General features: G+C 35.7%; 1 protein-coding gene across 8 annotated transcripts in view; it reads left to right on the top strand.

Moving 5' to 3' along the window:
* LOC136850270 (6-phosphofructo-2-kinase/fructose-2,6-bisphosphatase 1-like) overlaps nucleotides 1-25,932 on the top strand; it is a 302,586-nt gene that overhangs the window by 116,910 nt on the left and 159,744 nt on the right. For all 8 annotated transcript variants that reach the window (XM_067123949.1, XM_067123952.1, XM_067123950.1 and 5 more), the window contains exon 2: nucleotides 3,154-3,279. In XM_067123949.1, coding sequence (XP_066980050.1) covers nucleotides 3,154-3,279 — 126 coding nt within the window. The remainder of the gene's footprint in view (nucleotides 1-3,153; nucleotides 3,280-25,932) is intronic.

Raw genomic sequence — 25,932 nt, 5'->3', positions numbered from 1 at the left:
GTTAATTATTAAAGACGTCTGCGGCGCCTTCTAAGTGAAAGTACTCACTGGGCGGGCCGCTGAGAAAAGGCTTCCTAATGGAATGGATCAGAGTCATGCATAATGAATGAAATGCTCCGTAGTGGGGTAGCACCGTCAGTGGACCTCACGTAGTGTACTGTAGGCATTACTTAGGGGTCTTTGCAGTGTCCCTTCGGCCCCTAGCTGCAACCTCTTTCATTTCTTTTACTGTACCTCAGTTCATATTCCCTTCCATCTGATTTTCCAACCTCTCTAAAAATTGTTTCTAGTGCAACTGCCAAGTTTTCCTCCTGTTACACTTTTACCATCAATATCCCTGTCAGTGCTGAATGACCCCATAGGTCCCAGCGATTGGCCTAAATTGTTTTATCCTAACAGTGTAATTAAACTAGATTTGTTCCTGTGACGTCGTAAGTTAGTTATCTCGAAAGTATATTAACGACCTCATTAACGACCCTTCCACATTTTAAAAACACGAGTGATGAGCCACCCGCCACCAAGTGCACTTAGCCTACTATACTGTATACTTGTTGAACGGTTGAACCGCCGAGCCGTGCCGAGTGGCTGGCGCCGCCAACGACGACTCTTCAGTTCAGTCATGCTACGGTGATCTGGCGGAAGGGAGCTTGAGTTGATACCGACTCTGTCGTACAGTACATATTATGCCTGTCGAATTCAGGTTTTTCTTTTTGTATTGAAGACCCACCTCCACTAGTATAGCCACTTGGTAGGTTTGAAACGTAGCTGTTTGTGAATTTTTGTCACATATGCCGTGACATTTGTTACATTCATAAACATTAAGCTGCAAATGTCATTTCATATCAAATTCACCCATCCTCGGAATAAACAATTTTGCCCCAAACACACACACACACACACACACACACACACACACACACACACACACACACACACACACACACACACACACACACACACATATATATATATATATATATATATATATATATATATATATATATAAGAGGGTGTGTGTGCGTGTGTATAATATACAGTATATATGGATGCTTTTGGAGCAAAATGTTTCTTGTATGCAGATTTCGTTGAATTCTATGGCTCACCGGTTGTTGATCACCCGCTTATTAGTTTGGCAATATTTTCTGAATCTTTTATGTTTTTCCAAATTTTCTTGTTGGGTAATAAGACGAAAATGAACTCTGTTCCATTTATTGGGAACACAAAACCAGAGCTGTTCTGTCAGTCGTCATGATAAAGCGTCCTGTTGTGTTATTAGTGTGCTGACGGATTTATAGCATAAAAAAAGACAATGTCGCTTCCACAATCCTAAAAAGAGCCCCACAGGCCCACCGAAAAAAAGGATCCATTCGCCAGCACTATGTAGGCTACAGTAGACCATCACAACCGCAAACCCACGAGGCGACGCCAGAACTAGTGGAGAATACAGACATCGGCTACACAGAGCATGGTAACTATCGCCTAATTAAAGCAGGATCTGTTTGCATTTTATTGCCAAAACCAACACTGGAAGCAAGCGGAAAGATCACTCCCACCTAACCTAGCAGACGTCCTATGTCATAAAACGCCACACAAGAAATGGCCCAGACCATGGCAACAAAACCTTTTAAATCACGAGCTTTCGCCTCGCCTCTGCCCCCCCTCCCTACCCCGCCTCCTAATCTCGTAATCCGTATACCCGCATTCCTATTTTATTTTTCACGAAAAAAACCAAGTGTTTAATGTAAATGTTATTGTATTGTCACTTTTTACAACTGTAAATCAATTAAAATGGTTTTAATGTTACTGTAATGTGATTTATTGTATTATTTTTGTTGTGGACGCTACAAATCCGTCCGTACACCGTCATAATTAAAACAAGAGGGACGCTGAAGCCAGCTTTATGGGCTGCTCCATGAGCAAGCTATCCTGCTTTTAGCTAAACTAGCCTACATGAATACAAAACATAATAAGATAAAGTTTACCACTGAATTAGAGCAAAACAGTCAGTTACCTTTTGTAGATGTACTCGTTTCGTGACAAAGTACTGATTTCAATATTACGGTCTATAGGAAACCAACATTTATTGGTCTAGGGGTGAATTTTTTCAGAGCTTGTTAATAAGACATTTAAATATATACTTTTAACACTTTTTTCGAGCTTTTAGACTTACCAGTACATATGAATTATTTCATAAAGAACTGTTGTTCTTGAAGAGTCTTTTTTATTGATAATGGTTTTACCGATAAGTTGTTCTTTAACAAAGTAAGTCTTTTTAAACAGAATGTACACACAACCTGCAAAACCATTTGGTCCTAAAAAGATGACTTTTTATTTCAAAATGCCATTGCTGAACGACAAAACATACGAATTTTTAAAGAAGGAAATGTATTCAATTTTTAGCAAATATTTTCCACAAACCAACCCTTCAGTAATATTCTATAACAACTACAAAATTAAGAATTTTGTTAACCTTAAGGAAAAATTGCCACCTTCTTATGAATCGGGAATTGTATACAAATATGCATGTCCTCAGTGCCATCGAGTGTACAGTACGTTGGCTTATCTATTAAAACTGTATTTCAGATTTCATGATCATAAGGGGGCGAGTTGTAGAACTGGGAGGCCGTTGGCAAAGCCTTTATATTTAGCCATAAGGGACCACTGCCATGAGGTCTGAAATATTAATGTAAATGTTGAAGATTTCAATATCATATTTAGAGGTATAGTTGAAAGTGATGTTAGATTAGCAGAATCTCTGTACATAAGAAAATTAAAACCAGCTCTAAATGTGGACTCCTCCGGCTTCCTGTTGAAGTTTTAACATGAGTGTTGTTATAAAATTTTCGATTTTTATTGTATATAAATGCTTTATATATATATGTATATTCAGTAACTTTTGACATTATATATATATATATATATATATATATATATATATATATATATATATATATATATATATATATATATATATATATATGTGTGTGTATATATGTGTGTGTGTGTGTGCGTATGCTTGTATGTAGATTCACTGTCGAGCCATTGTTGTGACGCATGTTTGAAAATTTGAATTAACTTGGCGATGTTCATAATCTTGTAAGGGAGAATGTATTTGACCTCTTGTACCAATGGTTTTCCTTTGACCTGTTTCAGAGTCTGGTATGGAATACGTGAACATTCCTCACGTGGTGGCCATGGTGGGTCTGCCTGCGCGTGGAAAGACCTATATTGCTATGAAGCTTGCCAGGTACCTCAACTGGGTTGGCTTGCCCACTAAAGGTTAGTTGGAAACTAGAACGCTGCTATTAAAAATAATATTGGTTGAGTATTTTCCAGATTTTTTTTTTGTATTATTAACCAGAACAAGACATGAGTTAATATTTATGACTCATGTATGTTTGGTTTATAGGACACTAGAATTAGATGGTAATGAGATGTAATTTATTGGCAGGTGCAGTTAACAGAATATTACATCAACAAATAACTTCCCATGAAATAGGGTAGTGTGTAACATTTATCTCCAGTTTTCAAATCAGTTTGGAGAAGGGTCACAGCCCACAGGCGCATGATGTGTTTGTGAGAAGTTTAAGCGTAGCTGCTGCATTTTCCCAGTTGCTTGCATGTAGTATTGAAGGCTGGCCTGGTTGGGTGTAGTATAGTATAGAATCCCTTTGGCTAGGGATTGCTTTGATTTTTTACTGCCACCAATTTGCAGTACAGTGGTTATACTCATCAATGTTGGTAATGCTTCATTTGTTAAATTAATGAAAAGGAAGTAAGGAAAATATCCATGGTGAAAATTAGCTCCATAATGGCATTTTGGTAATTTATACATTTATTATGGCCCCGTCTTTGAGCCATGAAATTATAATGAAAGCAGGGCAAAACTTAAATAACCAATAAAAGAATGAATAAAGAAAAACCAGTATGTTTTGAATGACCAGCCTCTTCAATAAACTCGGAAATACCACTGAAGGAGAAAATGCTTGCTCTTGAAAATTTGTACTGTACATGGGTCCTGTTCACAGTGGAACTTGAAGAGGAACCTTAGTCATCATTCCATACGCTTATGGCACTAGGCTAGCAAGTGCCTCAGAGAAGCCTTCAGTGTGCTTAGAACGACCAGCCATTTAAAAAAAAAACCTATGAATTACTGCAATTGGAACTTCAATAGTTCAAGCGGATATGCAATACATAACTATCCTAAAACAATTCTTGTATTTTAATTTTTTGCCCACATTTTATTTGGTTATTTATTAATTTGTTAATTTATTTTTTCTTCTCTAATAATTGATCTCTTCTTTTTGTATTTCGTATTACCTTCTGTTACTTTTTTCAGATGAACACTATTAAGAGTATCCTCTCATATGCCATATTCCATGAAATAAGTCAAAGGAAAAAGGACTAAGCAATTAATTCTTTCAACTTAATATGATTCACTGTAGGCAAATTCGCCTCAAAAAACCTCTCACCACTGCCTTGGGGGCGGGGGGAAACCACTTTAATCTCGTTCTTGTCCATGTGTTGAACATGTGTTTTCCACCACCTTGAAAGTTCAGCCATGCTGCCCGCATTTCCATGTGGGCAGAACGATCCAAACCCCACTTAGCAGGAGAAAAAACGCAATTCCCGAAGCTGTAAAGGGCCTTGGAGAGAGACGCTCGTTCTTAGAATTGTTAGGCGGCCACAGAGGACAGAAGTTCTGTTCCTTGCTCCATTAAACTGCCTAATTCCTACATGTGGCTGGCAGCAGTAACCAAAGTAACTTTCGGTGTGAACTAATTTGCTTGCCCTCCCTCTCGCTGGCACGCGCAGGAAGAGAACTTCAGCTCCTAATTAAAGTAAAGTACCAGGGTTTAAGGTTTTCGTCAGCCACGTTCCCTATTCGCCTTCAACGAATTTCCTTTTCTTTTTATAGTGTGATATTCCTACAGTGAGACCTGTATTGCTTTTTATATTTTGTGCTGTTTAATTTACAAAGCATTTAGGAGAAGTGTAACGTAATCGTATGACATTCGAGTCACTGGAATCGGGTTCAGTCTAGGCATCTTCTATGCAGTTCCTCGATTTCTTCATTACAGTGCTAGTTTCGGTTGAGTAACCATAAGTGTTTCGATTGCAGATTAGGAGTATTCAGCTGTGGATCTGCTTATCATCATGTGTATGTAGTGGCCCCCACTACCTCGTTTTCTAAGCCCTTTAAAGCGGGCAACCCATTGTATTCCCTCCAAGAAATTCCCGGTCATTTGCTCTTCGCCTTATTACACCAGAATTACTCTGCCACTCTTCTGATGTGTTTTCTTTAGTAAATATAATGAATTATGCTAAACCCCAGAGTTTATCTAGTCACTCCCCTCTTGAAGTAGGCCTTCAGCCGTATTTTATTGTTTATAATTTTAGGTGACCACGAGGCCAGAGTCCAGATTTTTGTGCTTATTAAGGTAAGTTGCGTATCATCCTAGTATACTGTACCCCATTAATCTAGAAAGACCCCAGCTTTAATATTATAACAACACCATATTCGTTGAAAGTTTGAATTTCAAATCAGTGACCCTTGTGGGCTTGTTCCATATGAATAGGGCTCATGCTCTGAATAATAATAATAATAATAATAATAATAATAATAATAATAATAATAATAATAATAATAATATAATAATAATAATTATAATAATACACAAGTGTGGCTGTATTCAGACAGCAGGAGGTAGTTCCCTATCCTGGCAGAGTACTACAGCCCCATGAAAAAGCTGATTTTGTCATTCCCGAAATCATTCTTGGCATGTTGCTTGATGAAGTCACTTTTTGAAGCTGTTACTTTTTCTTTGTCTATCACACCTGTGCATGCTTGTAACCAGAAAAATTTAACTTCCTGACCATGATAGTATAAAAGCAGCCACTATGAAATTACATTTAAGAATGAAGGGAATAGCTAGATGACAAAATTTCTGTCAAGATGAGTTACAAAATCTTCTGACACGATTAGGATTGGAAATAATTTAGCAAAAAAAAAAAAATCAGAATAAGAAGCTCAAAGAGCTGCTGTGCTCAGCATCAGCTAAACCAGCTCCAAACTCAGGGCCAACATCCTATTTAAAAAAATCAGTAAAAACCTTTACAGCATTTCCACGAGTTTAGGTATGCTGCAGAAAGGAAAATGACAGTACTTCTTCAGACACTTCTTGTTCAGAGATGGCCGATTTGCAATAACTGAGGGTCGCACAAGTGCCAAGTAAAACTTGACATAATATAATTCTTAGATATATTTGGTTTACCTAAGAGTTATTGCCGTCTGAAAGTGGCTCGAGTGCAGCATTGTTGGCTTACGTTTGATAAATGCACTTCAGCCATCCACCAAATAACCGACCTGGTGTGGGTTAGACGAGTGGGTATTGTAAATATTGAAAGGAATAATTCCTAAATAACTGAGTTGTATCAAATATACAAGGATCTCTTATTGTGGCTGTAACTACCTTCATAATTTTCATAAGGACTAAAAATGCTGTTCTCATCATCTTGGAACAGTAAAAAGTTAAGTCTTAGGTTGTGAAGATGTGTCGTAGAGTGAGATTTCAGTCATTGAGACATCTTTTGCAACTCATTGTTTTAGTGATAAGTTTTGGATATTATGCAGAAATGTCTCCAGAATGTTGTTCATAGCCACAGCAAAACAAGCGATTGTGAACAAACTACCATATGGGACATCTTCCAGTTGGAAGGGATTAGATTGTGATTCCTAGTTCAAACTCTAATGTATCGCGCTGATTTGAAGAACTTATCTTATTTCCTTTTGTACCCATGTTACTTATTGCTTTATAATGCCAAAGCGTCAAGAGGTATTCCTGCAAAGGTGAGAGCAGATTTTTGGTTTCCAGTGCAATACAGGTCTGGTGTTAACAATTTTTTCTATCAACTTAAATATATAACTGATGAGAGTTGTTGGTTGTTTGGTAGCTGCAGGTTGGAGGCATAATTATTTCACTTGGGGTTACTGGGATGAATGTAGCAGTTTTTGTCTAAGTATAATTTATGAGGAGGCTTATTTTATGTGAATTTCCTTTGTTTCGAGAATAGACATCTTTAATTTTAAGTATTATTCTGGGATGTTAGCTAATAACGTTAATATTTAGCTGCTTATTTATTTAGAACTTGATTGTTAGTAAGATTTAAAATTTATTTTATGTTTGATTCCTATGTAAAGCACGTCATTATGATTTTATTATAGATTTTACACACTTTATTGGAGACATTTTCAGACTTCTCTTGGGGAGTGTGTGTATGGATTTATGCTGGAATTTCTGAGAGCTGGAGGCAGTCGTATATATAGTAGTCAGAGAGAGAGAGGGAGAGAGAGAGCAACGGGACTAAAGGCAAGGCAAGTTTCGGGTCCCAAATCGTCTTAGCTGATAGAAAGAGGAATACAGTGTTTTAAGTTCAACAGAATTTGTTCGCTATTCGATTCAAGAGAGGAGCCATTCTAGGGACAAAGGTCTTCAGACAGACCGCTTCCACATGTACGACCTGCTGAAGTTAAGTAGGCTACGTAGATGTTAAGTGTGAATAAAATTACCTATTTTTTACATCTACCTCTTGTTTTAATCACACCAGGTAAAAAGCCAGGGTCACTTCTACTACAGAAGTCCACTTAACATGCTGTGCGACAGTTTTCCAGCTCTTTGGTAACAGCCTCATTCCCAGATTTCATGAATAATTCTAAAGTCCTTAGATTGTCTTGGGAGGTGGTATAACATTTAATAGAGAATAATATCTTCATTAGAGGCAGATGTTGTAGATTTCTGTAAGGCGCCTTTCAGATCCTCCTAATAAGAATTTGACAGTATAAGACGAAGAGAAATATGGTCATTATGAATATCTTGAAATCGTGGAGAATAATTTTTTCTGCTGGTTATTTCTGAGGAATGTTCCCCCAGTTTTTTGTAACCTCGTTAGGATGGGTTATGAGGTTACCGTTTGTTTCAAGAGTTTTCCATTAAGATTTTCATTATTTTCCATATCATTCGGGATAGATTGAATTTATGCCATTAATATAGTAAAGCCATGATTCCCTTTTGGCTTCTTTAAAATAATTTTATTGCTTTGTCATAGCTTTTTTGTAGATGGGGTTTTGCAATCATATCCAAAAAAGCGCGAAGAATTCGAGAAGTTAAGAGGGCGTTGTGGCTATTAGAATTACATATATGTATATATATATATATATATATATATATATATATATATATATATATATATATATACGCATAAATATACGTATATATACAAATATATACAAATTATATGTATATATATAAATTATATATATATAAAAGTATAGAAATGAAAGACCTGAGTTCGATCCCGACGTGAGTCAGAAATTTATTTCTGTTCCACACGTGATTGTGTGTTGATTATTTCTATGTATATATATATAATATATATATATATATATATATATATATATATATATATATATATATATATATATATATATATATACAAATACAAATATATCAATATATAACATATATGTATATATAATATAAATTATATAAATATATAAATAAATGTAATTATATATAAATATCTAACTCATATATAAATACATATATAAATATAAAATAAATATATATATATATATATATATATAATATATATATATATATATATATATATATATATATATATATACACACAAACACAAATATATAAATATATAACATATATATATAATATAAATATATATAAATATATAACACATGCACACATATAAATGCATACATAAATATATAAATAAATAAACAAATTTAAAAATATATATGTACATAGTTATATATAAATATATACATATAAATATATATAAAAATATATATATAAAAATATATATATATATATATATATATATATATATATATATATATATATATATATATATATATATATATATATATATATATATATTGTGTGTGTGTGTGTATATATATATATATATATATATATATATATATATATATATATATATATATATATATATATATATAAATTTAATTTATATCTTTTTTGCAATGTTGATTTTATCACCTTCTGTTATGCCCTTATTCGTTGTCCAAGTCAAGAAGTTTATTTTTTCTTTATAGATGCTTTATCTTTCTGTTTTTGTCGTTCTAGTAGTGTTTTGTGTCCCAGGGGGCTTAAGAAGACACAGTGCATGCTTTCTCACTTCATTACACACTAATTAAAATATACATTAGTTTTACAGAATTAAATGAAGCGAAGTAAGAATCAAAGTGTGAGCCTTTCTTCTTCTTAAAGGCTACGACCTCACTCTCTAAGGCTTCTTCTTCTTCTGCCTCTGTCTGTTCCTTCTCTGCTCTCTCTGCTTTTATCCTTCCCTTTTTGAAGGATTTTCAAAATGGAATGCCCCTTTGGTAGACATCTAATTGGTTGAAGACGTATCTAAGGACTTCCTCAGTGCGTAATTAAATGAATTAAACCCTCCTTAGTAGGTGGGACTAATTACATCACCGGACATCTAAGATTTCTGGCTCAAGTAAAAAGCTAAGCTTCACAGGTGAGACGTGTAAGCATTCCTTAATGATTCCCATTGATTAACTTGCGGCCGTGTTTTGGCTACATGAGCGAAACACAAGAAGTGTTGTTACTACCTCTGCTTGGTTATTTCTCTCTCTCTCTCTCTCTCTCTCTCTCTCTCTCTCTCTCTCTCTCTCATTTTATTCTTATTCTATTTTCTCTCTCTTTCTATGTCTCGTTTCTCTCTCTCTCTATTCTCTGTTATATTTACGTTTTTCATACATCACTCGGTCACCTACCAAACATTGTCCTCATTGTTTAATTAAACATAAAATGGATACAATAGTAACAATTAAACTTGCAGTAAAACATAATAATGTATATAATAAAAACTGTTTCTCCAGTTGTGGAGGAAAAGACATAAGTTCATCAAAAAATTATAAAAAAAATAATTATGTTAAAACATCAAATAATATTAAAACATCAATTACATATTGTGACGAAGTGCCCAGTGTCTGATCTTCAAATTAAACCTGGTATCTAAGTGCTTGATATTTGATTACCAAACTTACCAGTTATCTGACAATTATAGTTACCACACAACAGCCAGACACCTGAACCCTCATCGCACATAAAAAAAGACTGATTTCTCTAAAGGCAACAGTGATCCCTTATAAAACTTATCAATCGTGAAAGAAAGCAGAATAAGTTCATTAAAACAGGTGTGAGGTAAAATCAAAGGGCATCACTCCAACAACGTTATAAAAGTCAAGTATTTTTATTTCCCTGGTTTGAGCTCACTTCAATTACTTGAAGGAAAACATCTCACCACTCTATATCTGATTCAAAGCAAAATTACTGGTGGGTCAATAAATGAAACTCTGATATAACAATTTAAAATACAGAAATTTATTTCTGAATTCAAATATTATACTTGACATTAACAGTCTCAGGGAAATTTGTTATTACTTGAAAACAAAACGAAATTGGATTAAATCTGAATTAATCATCAGTCAAAATTAAATCAGAAATTAATTTATTAATTAATCAAAAATTTATTCATGTCAAATTTAAATTGTTAAGTAACAAAATTTGATTGAAAGGAAATACAAGTAAATTAATTCCCAAGTGTTAAACAAAATAAGGCAATTAAATCAATCAAACAAAAATGTGGATACAAAAGAGACAGAAATATAATCTGCAAAAAATTAAATACCAAAAATGTAAAGCAAAGCATTAAGGCGATAGCAAACACACCACATATATGTAAAACTCTTCAAAAGATAAAGCATAAAACATACAACATGAAAAAAGTATTAAAAAAGGAAAAGGTAACTTTGCATATAATCACTGTAAATATTATTTTTAGTGCACTAAAAACCAATAATTATGTTCAATACCTTGGTACCAAATTCTTTGTGTTTACGAGGCGCTGTTACGTACACTTAATAAAATACACTGTTCAGACGATTCAGACACATTCACTATGGAATTAAACAGTTAAAAGTAACGAGTGACCCTTGTCTACCAAAATTATCAATTACGTTACAACAGGACATACGAAGTCCTGACAGAGAGAGAGAGAGAGAGAGAGAGAGAGAGAGAGAGAGAGAGAGAGAGAGAGAGAGAGAACTGCATCTCTCTTCAGCACGGCTATTGGTCTCAGAATGAATCCCTCTGTATGGGCATGGCTTTCCATACGAGCGTGTAGACAGGTCTTACACGAGATTTTTTTATTTTAAAAACTCTTTAAAAACGATAATTAGGGAGGAAGTGGAATTACAGTTAATAATAATATTTATTATTACATAGTTTCAGAACAAAAGAATCTCTAGTTACTATAATAAAACGAAAAGATATCGTCTCATGGAAAATTCCTGATTGATGTTGAGCAACTTACGTAATAGAATTTTCCACCCAACAATGCTTTGATCGAGATGATCGAGTCATATAGAAATGCGTTACTTCAGCAGTTTTGAATATTGACTAAACAGGTCGCCTCTTTGTAGAGAACAACCACTCTCTGTCTCTCCCTCCACGCAAATATCATCCTTACAAACCATACAGGGTTTAATCACATTGACTTATGCTAACTCTGTTATGGCATTTGTGCATCTGAATATAAAACCATACAGCATACAACAATACATACATACACACAATGGCAAGGGGAAGATTACTGCATTATGAAAACCACAGCATAAGAATATGGATAGGTCTTTCTCCTCTAGATCGAGAACGGGATATGCTGTATATCAGGTTCACAATAATATTCAATGGTGAATTCTTGTTGATTTTATAAAAAAGTTACAAAAGCTTTCGAACCCTGTCCTGGGGTCGCCTTCAGTCTAACTGAAGACGACCCCAGGACAGGGTCTTCAAAGCTTTTGTAACTTTTATAAAATCAACAAGAATTAATGGTCTTGTTGATTTTATAAAACAAAAAGCTTTGAGAACCCTACAAAATGGGTCGTCTTCAGCTAAACTGAAGACGACCCCAGGACAGGGTTCAAAGCTTTTGTAACTTTTTATAAAATCAACAAGAATTCACCATTGAATATTATTGTGGACCTGATATACTACATATGGATAATATACATATGATCAATTATTGTTCCTATTGAGTTCTGTCAATATCACTTGTATTTTTCTGATAACTAGATTTTGCACTGTTATGATAAACAAAACAACAGCAATCAGTATTACCACCAGATTTACTAATGATAAAATTGGGGAGACAGTTTCTTTATAGTAGAAATATTCATCAACATAGTTCAAATTCTCAAGCTTCTTTAATTCTAACTGAGACAACTTATATTTTATATGAGTAATCCTTATATGGCACATGTTTGTTAAGTTATATGTTATGAAAAGATGAGGTTCATAAGATTATTGGTTTGCTATCACTAACTGACACGATGTTGTAAAAGATTTAACATTTTTAAACCTTATTTGTGTGGTAATGTTGTGACATTTAATTTTAGCTACAACAGTATTTAGTGAAAATACAAAGATTTCTTGATCAATTATAAATGCTTCAAACGTTCTATTGTAATTTGTGGTACATACATCTTTTTCTTGTTTTGGTTTAACACAATTTCTTGAATACAGGGATGAGCATTAGTACTATTATACAAGTTATCGAAATTACACATACAGTATTCTTCATTCTTTTAACAGAATACATTCATCAAATTGTTTGTCTGTAAAGAATGACAATAATAGTGTGTGTTCTTCTAATGCAAAATGCCTAATTGTTCCCTTTTGAATGACTGCTTTATCATTAATGATCATAGGAAATGGGTACACATTGACTAATGTGCTTGTGATCCTAGAATTGAAAGGTACAACTAAAGTAATTTTATCATAAAGCACTTTGGCACTTATCAAATTATAGTACATGAATACATCTTCCACAAGTGGCTGAAAGTGTTTTTCCATGATGCAAAACCTAATCATTTCTTCTGATTGTTTAGGCGTGATTAGTGTTGGGCTCAAAATACCTTTATAACAAGCAAAATGACATTTAATGTATTTTTATGTTCCTGTAATATCACTTCACTTTCTAGAGCAAATGTATTTAAAAATTGTATGTTTTCCAATTTATTCAGTTCTTTTGTTATGTCTTTGTTTACCTGGTTTGCAAGATTTTTCAGTTTTTCTATTTGTTCTGCATTTTGATTGTGAGATGCTATTACTTTATTTATCACTGTTCCTCTTGTTGCAGCCCACTTTTCTAGTCTGTCTATTCTTTCTTTTTCCTTTTCTACATTTGCTTCGGTAGCAACTCCAAATAATATGTTCAGAGCAGTTCCAATGAAGTGTAAGAGGGATCTCTTTGATCTCGTTTTCACTGTTTTTTTATTTCTGTATTTAGTTTTTCTAACGAGTAATTAACACTGTTATTATCACCCTTCTGCAGGATTGATTTAATGTCCCTTTGAATTGCATTTAATGTTTTCTCACTACAGGCAGTCCCCGGTTTATGACGGGTCCGGCTTATGATGTTCCGAGGTTACGACGCTTTTCCAATATATTCATCAGAAATTATTTCCCGGTTTACGACGCATGTTCCGGGGTTATGACGCGTCATACACCGATCCGACGGAAGAAGTATGGCTCCAAAACGGCAGAATAATCATAATTTGGGTTTTTTTTATGAAAAACTCAATAAAAATGCAGTTTACATCGTTTTCAATGCACCCAAAGCATTAAAAGTAAGGTTTTCTTATGATTTTTGACGGTTTTCGACGATTTTTTGGTTTACGACGTTTTCAGTATACGACACAACATAAAAATGGAACCCCTGTCATAAACCGTGGACTGCCTGTATTTAACACTGTTGCTATGTCAATATTAACCCTTAAACGCCTACTGGACGTACCATGCGTCGACTAAAATTGTCTGTTGGGTGCCAAGTGGACGTATGGTACGTCGACTAAAAATGGTTTTTTTAAATATTTGCGGAAAAAATAATTATAGGCCTAGTTTATGAAAGGTTTTAAATCACGCCGCCTTGAGGGATGCTGGGAGTTCACGGATCACGCTGTTGTTTTGTTTATAAAGCGTCACCCAGACGCCGCATGCGCCGATCTTTCTTCCTTCTCGCACCAGAGAGCATCAGCGGCGCGCATCGTCGGAGAGCGATTTTTTGACGCATCCGTGTTTTGCAGAACTTTGGCGAGTGTTTGCGTGTTTGTGAGGCAACAGGACGTTTGCAGAGATGTCCCAACGTCGTCAGGACCGTGAAAGGCGCATATTGCCTGTCGGTAGTGAGCGTGTGAGACGAGTTTTAGACTGGGATGCTGGAGAGGGACCAAGCACCCAAGATGACCCAGCTTCTCAATGCCGTGTTGTGCGCCACGTGACCGAAGGGGGACCAAGGACCACATCCCGTGCCTTTTACGACCCCTAGGAAGCACCGGGGTGTCCTGAGGGGCATCCGTAAGCATTTGGGAGGCCTCCAACAAAAGGACATTGACGAGTACTTGTTGGAGCTCGATCGAGAGCAGGTGGGAAGTCCTCATTTCGATGGCAGTTGGTCATCCAGTGATGAGGACATCACGCCTGATGTTAGTGATGACGAGTACTTGCCCCCAATGCACGTACGGGAGCCACAGGAGGAAAGTGAGCTTGAATTTAGTGGTTTCAGTGCGTATGAGGGAGAGTCTGAGGAGGAGGAGGAGGCCCCGATTGTGGCTGGTGGGGACGAGACAGAAAGTGATGGTGAAAGTGAGGGAGATGGGCCAACTGGGAGGGTGGGAGTGTGAAGTCGTGCCCGTGCACGTGCGCGTGCGTGAGCACAGGCCCGTAGAAGGTCGCAACGTCGCGGCAGCTTGGGTGAAGGCCGTTCGTCCGAAAGTGATGAGGGGTGGTTGGAGGACCCCACCCCACCTAACATGCACCCATTCACGGCAGCACCTGGACTGACCGTCCCTGTGCCTCTCACTACACTGGGGTTCATTGAGCTCTTCCTGACGCGGGAATTGCTGGAATACCTCGTTGCAGAGACGGCAGATTACACTCGGTACTGCCGTGAGGAACTGCAGACGACGTTGTCGTATCGCTGGTGGGGCTGCAACCTCACGGACCTGGCGCATTTTTTGGGGCTCCACATTTTTTTTGGAATGATGCCTGCTGCCGACGTCAGGCAATATTGGAGGCGGAATTTTTTGGCACGCCCAATGTGCCCGGCATTATGCCCGTGATAGTTTCCTGGCGATGGACAGGTATTTCAATGCCTTCAACCGAAGGGCTGTACCCCGGAATAACCCTGACCGCCTCATCTTAGTCCGCCCAGTGTTGGAGTACATTCGTGAACGGTGCCAGTTTCTCGTGGTTCCTTCCAAGAACCTTTCTTTGGATGAGGGGATGATGCCATACAAAGGGTGTCTAAGTATAAAAGTGTACAACCCCAAGAAGCCAAAGAAATATGATGTAAAGTTATTTTTTATTACAGAATCCAACACTGGATACGCTCGTGGACTTCTTGGTGTATTCTGGGGTCTTCTCACGCTGCGTGACACTGTCTTCGGTCTTGTGGATCGTTTCCGCAACCAGGATACCACCTGTTTATGGATAATTATTATAACTCTGTATCCCTGGCCCAGGAACTGTATGAAGCAGGTGTGCACGCCAGTGGTACCCTTCGTTGGTGCGTGGGGCCATGAATGTCCTCAAGAGGTTTGCTAGCCAGCCGCAACATCTGGCAAGAGGAGAGACAGAGTGGCGGCGGAAGGAGATGCCTTCGTCATCTGTTGGAAGGGGTCCGACTGCGTGCCCATGATTACGACGAGTCATGAGCCCATCCAAGAACAGATCATTCAGCGGAAGAAGACACGCCGGCAGGGCCGAGTTACGTGATGAGGAGTTTCTTGTCCAACGCCCTACTGTCATCGGACACTACAACAGGCACATGGGAGGAGTTGATCTCTTTGATCAACTCACCCAGTATTATCCCTTCGCCAGGAGAACCAGGAGGTGGACACAGAAGCTCGTCAAATACCTCCTTCAGTTGGCCCTCCAGAATGCCTACATCCTTTACTGTGGGTACAATTCTGACGTTCGGAGGTTGTCCCACATCCAGTTTCTTGAGGTGGCTGGGAATGCCCTCATAAACTTTAATCCAGAGGAGTGGCCTTCCAACACCCCTGCCCCGAGCTCCAGCTCTGCCCCGAGAGGAAAGGGCAGATGTCGCTAGGAGGGCCAACCTCGGTCTTCCTGCTCCTGCCGCCACCGCCCCTGCTGCCGCCGCCGCCCCTGCTGCCGCCGCCCTTGATGATGCCGCCGCCGTTGATGATGCCGCCGTCCTTGATGATGCCGCCGCCCTTGATGATGCCGCTGCCCTTGATGATGCCGCCGCCCTTGATGATGCCGCCGCCGTTGATGATGCAGCCGTCCTTGATGATGCTGCTGCCCTTGATGATGCTGCCGCCCTCCCTCACATTCCAATGTCCCGTCGGGTAGTCGACCCTGTGTGTCGGCTGCAGGCAGGAGATCACACACTGGAGCTCCTAGAAGGGCGTAAACAGAAACGGTGCCGGGTGTGCCATATGAATGGCAGAAGAAGAGAGACCCGGTATGTCTGTCGCACCTGCAAGGTAGCACTTTGCAGGTTCGGGGAGTGTGACCGCAAGTACCACACTGCGGTCATATATTGGAGTGCGCCTACCCGAGCGACACCGGAGGGCGCAGCGGGCTGCCGAAGTGCGGCCCATCCGCAGTAAGGGCGCGTCGCCTCCCTCCTCCGCCTGTGCCTCATCATGTCGAGAGGAAAAAATGCAAGACTCTTCAATGGAGGAGGGAGAAAACAAGAACAGAACGAAGAGTCAGGATTACGAGCGAGTATTCTGCATTGAATTTATTTTTAGTTTTATATTTATTACAAGTTTTTATATATCTGTATTTATTGGTGTTTTGTATATTATTTCGTTTAATGCAAAAAAAAAAGTTTTTCACAAGCATTCCTTTTAGTTATGTATTCGTACCAAAGTAAAAAAACAATATATTATATATGTGTATATATATATATATATATATATATATATATATATATATATATATATATATATATATATATATATATATATATATATATATATATATATATATATATATATATATATATATATATATATATATTTATTTATTTGGGTCTTTTTGGGTAAGCAAGAAATCTAATATTCTGGTGATATTCAATCATTTACCTTCATTTTGCAACAAACGGAAAGTCTCTAGCACAATATTTCGATTTATGGTGAATTTTTGAAAAAAACTTTTTCCTTCCCTCCGCGCGCGGGAAATCCACTGAAAATATCAGCATTTCTTGAGTCACCTTGTCGTAATTTTCGCGCCGTTTTATATTATTCGTTACATAAAGTATTATACATCAAAATGTGCGCAATTTCATGTAGAATACCGCAAAAAATAAATCATTCTTTTAGCTCTGAACAGTTTTGAAATATTTTCATTTAAATCACGATAACTGACAAAATTTTAACATTCGGTCAACTTTGACTCGACCGAAATGCTCGAAAAACGCAATCGTTAGCCAAAATTCTTACATTCTAGTAACAACCAATCATTTACCTTTATTCTGCAACAAACGGAAAGTCTCCAGCACAATATTTCGATTTATGGTGAATTTTTGAGAAAAACTTTTTCCTTCGCTCCGCGCGCGCGAACTCCGCTGAAAATCCTAGCATTTCTTGAGTCACATTGTCGTAATTTTTTCGCCGTTTTATATTATTCGTTACATAAAGTGTTATACATCCAAATGTGCGCAATTTCATTTAGAATACAACAAAAAATAAATAATTCTTTTAGCTCTTAACAGTTTTGAAATATTTTCATTTAAATCACGATAACTGACAAAATTTTAACATTCGGTCAACTTTGACTCGACCGAAATGCTCGAAAAACGCAATCGTAGGCCAAAATTCTTACAGTCTAGTAACAATCAATCATTTCCCTTTATTCTGCAACAAACGGAAAGTCTCTAGCACAATATTTCGATTTATGGTGAATTTTTGAAAAAAACTTTTTCTGTCGCTCCGCGCGCGCGAACTCCGCTGAAAATCCTAGCATTTCTTGAGTCACCTTGTCGTAATTTTTTCGCCGTTTTATATTATTCGTTATATAAAGTGTTATACATCAAAATGTGTGCAATATCATGGAGAATACAATAAAAAATAAATAATTCTTTTAGCTTTTAACAGTTTTGAAATATTTTCATTTAAATCACGATAACTGACAAAATTTTAACATTCGGTCAACTTTGACTCGACCGAAATGCTCGAAAAACGCAATCGTAAGCCAAAATTCTTACATTCTAGTAACAATTAATCCTTTACCTTCATTTTGCAACAAACGGAAAGTCTCTGGCACAATATTTCGATTTATGGTGAATTTTTGAAAAAAAACTTTTTCCTTCCATCCGCGCGCGCGAACTCCGCTGAAAATCCTAGCATTTCTTGAGTCACCTTGTTGTAATTTTTTCGCCGTTTTATATTATTCGTTACATAAAGTGTTATACATCAAAATGTGCGCAATTTCATGTAGAATACAACAAAAAATAAATAATTCTTTTAGCTCTTAACAGTTTTGAAATATTTTAATTTAAATCACGATAACTGACAAAATTTTTGAAATATGTTCATATAAATAACGATAAATAGAAAAAAATCAACCTTCGGTCAACTTTAACTCGATCGAAATGGTCAAAATATGCAATTGTAAGCTAAAAAACTTAGTCTAGTAATATTCAATCAATTTCCTTCATTTTGAAACAATTGGAAAGTCTCTAGCACAATATTTCGATTTATGGTGAATTTTTGAAAAAAACATTTTTTTACGTCCGCGCGTTACGAATTCATGCATCATTTTGTGATAATATTTTCTGTGTGTTGCTTTAATCGTTTTACAATCTGTTATATACCAAAATCATCGCAATTTAGTGTACAATACAACTAAAAAAAAGTAACTCATTACCTTTGACCGTTTTGCTTACAGCGCGATTTGTATACAATTATATATGAGTTTTTTTTTCGCTGTCATATATTCCAATATTTATATATGATAATGATATTTTTTTCATTTCTGATGGTTGCATACTAAACTTCAGGCAATGAGAAAAAAAGGAGCCAAAATGAACTCTTAATCTTAAAAACTAAGCGTGCTGTGATTTTTGAAAAAACTTTTTCCGCTTCGGCGCTAGCTCCCGAACGCCGCCGGCATACGGGAGACGTTTTTGTAAAAAGAGGCTCGGCGTTTAAGGGTTAATGATTCCTTAGTCTTTAATCATTCTGACATTTCCATGTCTTTTCAACAATGATCCCTTTCTTATCTCCACCTCTGAAGAGATGAGTCCAAGTAGGACTATTGTAATGATGAGCCGCACTTTTGCATCTGTAAGAATAGACTTTTATCAGATTTTCTTTATATATATAGGTTTCACTACATACATTACATTTATGGTATTTTCACTACATACATTTTATTTAGGACACTTTCAGTCTAATACTAATACATACACATATATACATATTTAACTCTGTTTCGTAGATTATATCTTTTGTTTACAACATTATCTACAGCATTCTCATGTCTTATATATCTTTTGTTTACAACATTACAGCATTTCCATGTTTTATGTCATCTTTGTCTTCAGTGGGCCATGGATCTGTTTTTTACTACTTTTATATGATTCCAGTGAACTACTTTTTCCTTTAGATCACTTTCCTTAATTACTCTGTATTTGTTTAATTTTAACACTTCTACATCTCTAAATGGTCCAGTGAACTTGGGAGAAACCTTTACATTTGGCCCTTCTAGAACATATTTTGTACATAAATTTGAGTACCCACTGTAATGTCTGGTTTAATGGTACTTTTATTATAATATTTGGCATGAGTGTTATGAACCTCTTTTAATTTTTCCCTTGTTTTCATGATTGTCTCGTAAGTACGTCTGGTCTTCCATGCAACATAGTCATCATAGTTATAAGTATGTCTAGGTGGTGTTGCATTGTCTAATAATGTGTTAAGCATTCTTTTCAGATAACCATATAGCAAATGATGTGGGGATTCTCCTATTGTCTCATTTACAGTAATATTCAATGTGAACTGTACGTCTTCTATTGCTAAGTCCCAATCTTCTGTCCATGGGCTCACTAAAGTTTTCAGGATATCCTTTATTTTACGATTAGTTTGTTCTACTGCTCCATTAGAACTTGGTTTATAAGCGGTTATTTGACACTTATTTATTTCATAAAATTCACATATTTTCTTTGAAAGATCACTAGTAAATTCAGCAGCATTATCAGAAAGAAGAACTTGTGGACATGAATGTCTTGTGATAATTCTAGATTTAAGAGCTTCTGCTACTGTGGCTGCATCTCTGTTTCTTACTGGTACGATTTCTACATATCTAGTTAGATAGTCTAAGAAGACTAATATTTGTCTATTTCTTCTAATAGTCCTTGGAAATGGATCTAAAAAGTCCATAGTTACTACTTGAAATGGATTTAATTCTGATGGATATTTTTTAAGTGGAGTTTAAGATTTACGTTACCTTTATGTTGCTTACCAACTATACAGTTTTGTACAAAGTTTTTGGCATCTTCACTGCAATGTGGCCAAAAATAATTTCTGGTTATGATTCTGCTTGTCTTTTTGATTCCTGGATGTCCTGCTAACTTATATGAGTGTGTTAGTTCTAAAACTTCTCTGATTAGTGTTTTTGGGATGTATAGTCGAGAACAACCATTCTTCTGTGTTGGCCTTTTATACAACAATCTATTTATTAATTGAAAATCAGGTTTAAGGATTCATCTAGTATTAACTGTCCTACTATTTGTCTGATTTCTGCATCATTTTCTTGTTGTATTTTTACTCTTTCTAGATCTAAATCTACTACTTGACAACTAAAACAAATGGTACTTGTAGTAATAAATTTTTCTGTTTCTTCTTGCGGTCTGGATAATGAATCTGCCAGGGTGTTAAATTTCCCTGGAATATATCTGAATTCTGGTGCAAATTCTAATACACTAATGAACCATCTATTGAACTTCATGTTGTTGGTAAAGGCTATCTTTTTAGATAAGTCACAAATGGGTTTGTGATCAGTAAGCACATTGACCTTATGACCTAAAAGTATGGTCTAAATTTCTTTAGACCCCAATATATAGCTAAACACTCTCTTTCTGTGGTACTTTAGTTTCTTTCTGCTGGATTTAAAACTCTACTAGCATAATATACTGCCCTCATTCTAGTTTTGGCCTTTTGTAACAATACAGCTCCTAGTCCTGTACTTGAGGCATCACAAGCTAAGTAAAAGCCGTTGGAAAAATCTGGGTGGACTAAAACAGGGTTCCTGGTCATTTTCCTCTTTAGTGTTTGAAAGGCTGTTTCTTGTTCATCCTTCCATTCATAATTAATATCCTTCTTTGTTAGTTCTGTCAAAGGTTTGGCTATAGTAGCAAAACCCTTTATAAAAGGTCTCTAATAACCTACCATACCTAGGAACCTTCTTAATGCTTTTAAATTAGTGGGAGCTGGGTAATCAATTATTGCCTTTATTTTACCTGCCTACATGCGCAGTCCATCTTCACTAATTACATGACCCAAGTATTCTAAGGATTTCATCAGGAATTGACATTTCTTTAATTTTATTTTTAGCCGTGCAATTCTTAATCTTTCTAGGACCATTTCTAATGTTCTGAGGTGACTTTCTAAGTCTTTGCTAAAAATTATAACATTGTCCAAGTATACTGCAACATTTTCTACATCTCCTAGAATTTGTAACATTAATCCGACAAATGTTAATGGGGGTGATGTTAGTCCAAATGGCATTACTTCAAACTGTAAATGTTCTTTATATGTGCTGAAGGCTGTGAATTGTTTCGATTCTTCATCTAGAGGTACTTGCCAATATCCACTAAGCAAATCTAAGGATGAAAATACTTTGACCCCTCCTAATTGAGCTAACACATCTTGGATTACTGGCATCGGCATTCTATCTGGAACTGTGTTGGAATTTAACTTCCTGTAATCTATTGCAAGTCTCCAACTACCACCTTTCTTTGGAACAAGTAACAATAGTGAATTATATGGAGATTTAGAAGGAATTACTATTCTATCTCTTTTCATTTCCTCTATCAAATTGCCATCTATGGGTCTCTGGCTTATCAGTAATCTGTAATTAGGAATAAAAAATGGCTTGGCTCCATCGTCTAACAAAATTCTATGTTGTAGAACATTTGTTCTTCCAAGTTTATCTCCTATAGCTATTACATGTCTGTATTTCTGTTTAGCAGTTGTTCTAACTTATTCTCGTATTCTACGGCATCCATTACTACAAACCCCCCCCCCCCCCGGAAAACGGACATCTGGAAGAAGGGATCAGAGAAAGACCAAGATCACGAGCGGGTGGGGGTCGCACAGGAGGAACTAGGCGATTATAGGATTAAAAGTACCCAGCACACAGATATAAATACAGCTGGACTATGCGTCTGCTCATTGTACGGATACTTGATAATGTGGACTGTTTGTCCAAGAAAGCTTGTAACTTTTTCTGAATAAAAAAACTCCGTTAGTTACCATCCAGTTTGAATGAGGTCCTTTTAGTAATATATATATATATTATTTATATATATATATACTGTATATACAGTTATCCCTTGTCTATCGCGGGGGTTAGGTTCTAGAAACCCCCCCAATAGTAAAAAGTCTACGAAGTAGCACCCTAATATTTATTTTATTGTTTACTGTATACGTTTACATTGTAAGGCTTTATAAACCTTCCCCACACTCTTATAAACCTTTCCCACACTGTTATTAACCTTTCCACACACTGTTATAAACTCTTCCGATGCACTTAAACACTTTCTATACTCTTAAACCTACATAATAGTTCAAGGAACAGAGCATCAGCAGTGATAAAAATTCTCTTGTGTAGGCCTATGTACAGTAAATGTTACAATGATTTCATAATTTTCAAATACTATTATTAATATAATCACATTGATATGTTATTCCACGTATAGAATCCATTTAGTATACTGTATTATTATTTTGATGTGTTATCATCGTAATATATGCATATAAAAACCGATCGCCCCACATTTGTAACGTTTACTTCCGAGAATCAGCTGCTCACTACTACCGAAAGAATTAGGAAAATAATTTTTTAGTTGCTAAAAGAAACAAATTCATTAATGGAATTATTATTTTTAATTTTGTACATAAAAGTTTATGATACAGTAATTCATATTTCACTGAGAGAGAGAGAGAGAGAGAGAGAGAGAGAGAGAGAGAGAGAGAGAGAGAGAGAGAGAGAGAGAGAGAAACTGGCGTTACTACATTATAAACCTGAGAGATATAAAGTCTCAGCACAGTAGCTTGGGACGATACTAAGTCTTGACTTGACAAGCTGGGGATGAGAGAGTATACAGTAAGCTCGAGTTGCTTATGTACGAAATTCGGATTGTAAATATTTTTTACGGTGATTAGAGATGGAACATCAACAGTGATAAAATGTTTTCATGTGTACTGTTATATGTGTGATAATCATAGAGTCAACTACTAAACTAGTAATGATGCACAGTTCAGTAAATCAGAAAGAAAAAAATATGGCAACACATGCCTACGGTAAAAACAGTTTCAGATGTTGGGACAATGTTTTTTTTTTTATAAATATATTACAATAATAATAGATCAATATAGTTTATTCTGTAAGTGAAATAAAGTTTTATTGAAATTTTGCTGCTTTTCATTAAAAGATTGTATACAGAGAGAGAGAGAGAGAGAGAGAGAGAGAGAGAGAGAGAGAGAGAGAGAGAGAGAGAGAGAGAGAGAGAATTGAGGTGTTTATGCATATTGGTAAGCAGTTTTGTGATTTTGTGGGATTTTAATTTAGCATTTGATAGCTTTTTGCTGTTTACATTAATATTAATAATTGAAAATTAACAATTTTTTCTAAAAAATGTGTTTAGTCATGAAAATAAAAATTTAAGGCTAGAAAATGTTATTTTACAAAAATAAAAATAATAAATACTGCAAAATCCTGTGACATAGCAAAATCCGCGATGCAAATTTATATATATTAAAAAATAAAAAATCCGCAATGCAGTGAGACCGTGATGAGTGAACCGTGATATGGCGAGGACGACTGTGTGTGTGTGTGTATATATGTATATATATATATATATATATATATATATATATATATATATATATATATATATATATATATATATATATATATATATATATATATATATATATATATATATATATATATATATATGAATATAAAAAAGGCCCATAAAACACTATTTAAACATTGCAACTATATATTTTAGGCACTTGCTTCTGTGCCCCTGTTCACAGGGGCACAGAAGCAAGTGCCTGAAATATATGATTGCAATGTTTAAATAGTGTTTTATGGGCCTTTTTTTATATTCATATTACACTGTGGTATTACGGGAAAAGACATCCATATATATATTATATATATGTTATATATATATATATATATATATATATATATATATATATATATATATATATATATATATATATATATATATATATATATATTTATTAATGAGAGAAAAAACGCAGATGTCTCTATATCTATTACAAAAGGGCTAATTAAAAAGGAAAACATTTCACACTCTCCATTAGTGACTGCAGATCCCCTTCCAATTCTGGCATGCCGTATCATCTTGATTGACTGGTCAGGAGTGCAGGGTAGCAAGGTCAACTTACACAAAGCTTTGAATAGGCATAACTTTTAGGCTAAAGAGTCAATGAAGTTTTCAGTCTTGAAAACTCCTTTTATTATTAATATTGTTGCTCATTAATTTCCTATTGCGTAATATTAAATTGCAAAACAATATTTAGAGTCGTGGCAGATTTTCCCGTTCAGTGACAATCGGTGTTCAGTGAGGTTTTCATTAGATCAGTTCGTCATTTTGTATGATATAACTTTAGTTACTTGAAATGTATATTATTCTCTCTTGATGTGTGAGGAATGGAACTTTAATGAAAACTGGTGTAATAGCGAGAGAGAGAGAGAGAGAGAGAGAGAGAGAGAGAGAGAGAGAGAGAGAGAGAGAGAGATAGAGATTGTTAAAGTTCTGCAATGAGAGGTTTAGAGGAAGATCTAATTTAGTTGGTGTAGATTAATTAACCTTTCCTTATTATAGCACTAGCCTTTGCCTTGAGGGTAGTTTTGGTAATATATTGGAAGGAGTAAAAGGCAGATGTGGATCTCTGAACACTTCTCAGCTAACAGAGATGATTGATTGTTCTGCTTATTTTTATATATTTATTCAAAGGATACAGGTTGATGAATTTCTGTCTGATTAACTGGGTTGGTGCCTATTCAGGGTTTAGTGGTTTAGATTAAGCTGGCTTATGCCAGCACAGACCCACGCCTTGAGGCAGCCCCGGGCTCAGGAGGTCTAATGTGGATCTACGGACTCAACAAACTGCTCGACATACCTATTTATAGATGCTCTGCTTCAGATACTTTTGTTGACCAAACATAAACCTCCTCATAGTAATCAGAACTAATGATTAAACCAAATCCTTTTTGAACTGCTAGTCTTTTTCTCTATTTTATAATTGTTGTATTACCAAATTTGAGCATTAATCTAAAGCCTCATATCTTTTGATACAAGAGAAGTTGGAGTTGCCATGTGACTACTTGGTAAGTATATAGTGGTGGTTTGTTGTGGATAGTAACCCTTTTTAGTATTTGTATGAATCTGAAATTCATATGTTGTGAGTGTTCAAAAAAGAATTATTGATACCATTATTATTTTAATTAATATTTTAGAGCAGGGTTTCTCAACGTGGTGGCACACAAAATTTTTTTAGGCCAGATTTGTATACTTGAATT

The sequence above is a fragment of the Macrobrachium rosenbergii genome, chromosome 21 (genome assembly GCF_040412425.1).
Source record: "Macrobrachium rosenbergii isolate ZJJX-2024 chromosome 21, ASM4041242v1, whole genome shotgun sequence".
NCBI lineage: Eukaryota > Metazoa > Arthropoda > Malacostraca > Decapoda > Palaemonidae > Macrobrachium > Macrobrachium rosenbergii.
This window is presented reverse-complemented; position numbering and strand designations above follow the sequence as displayed.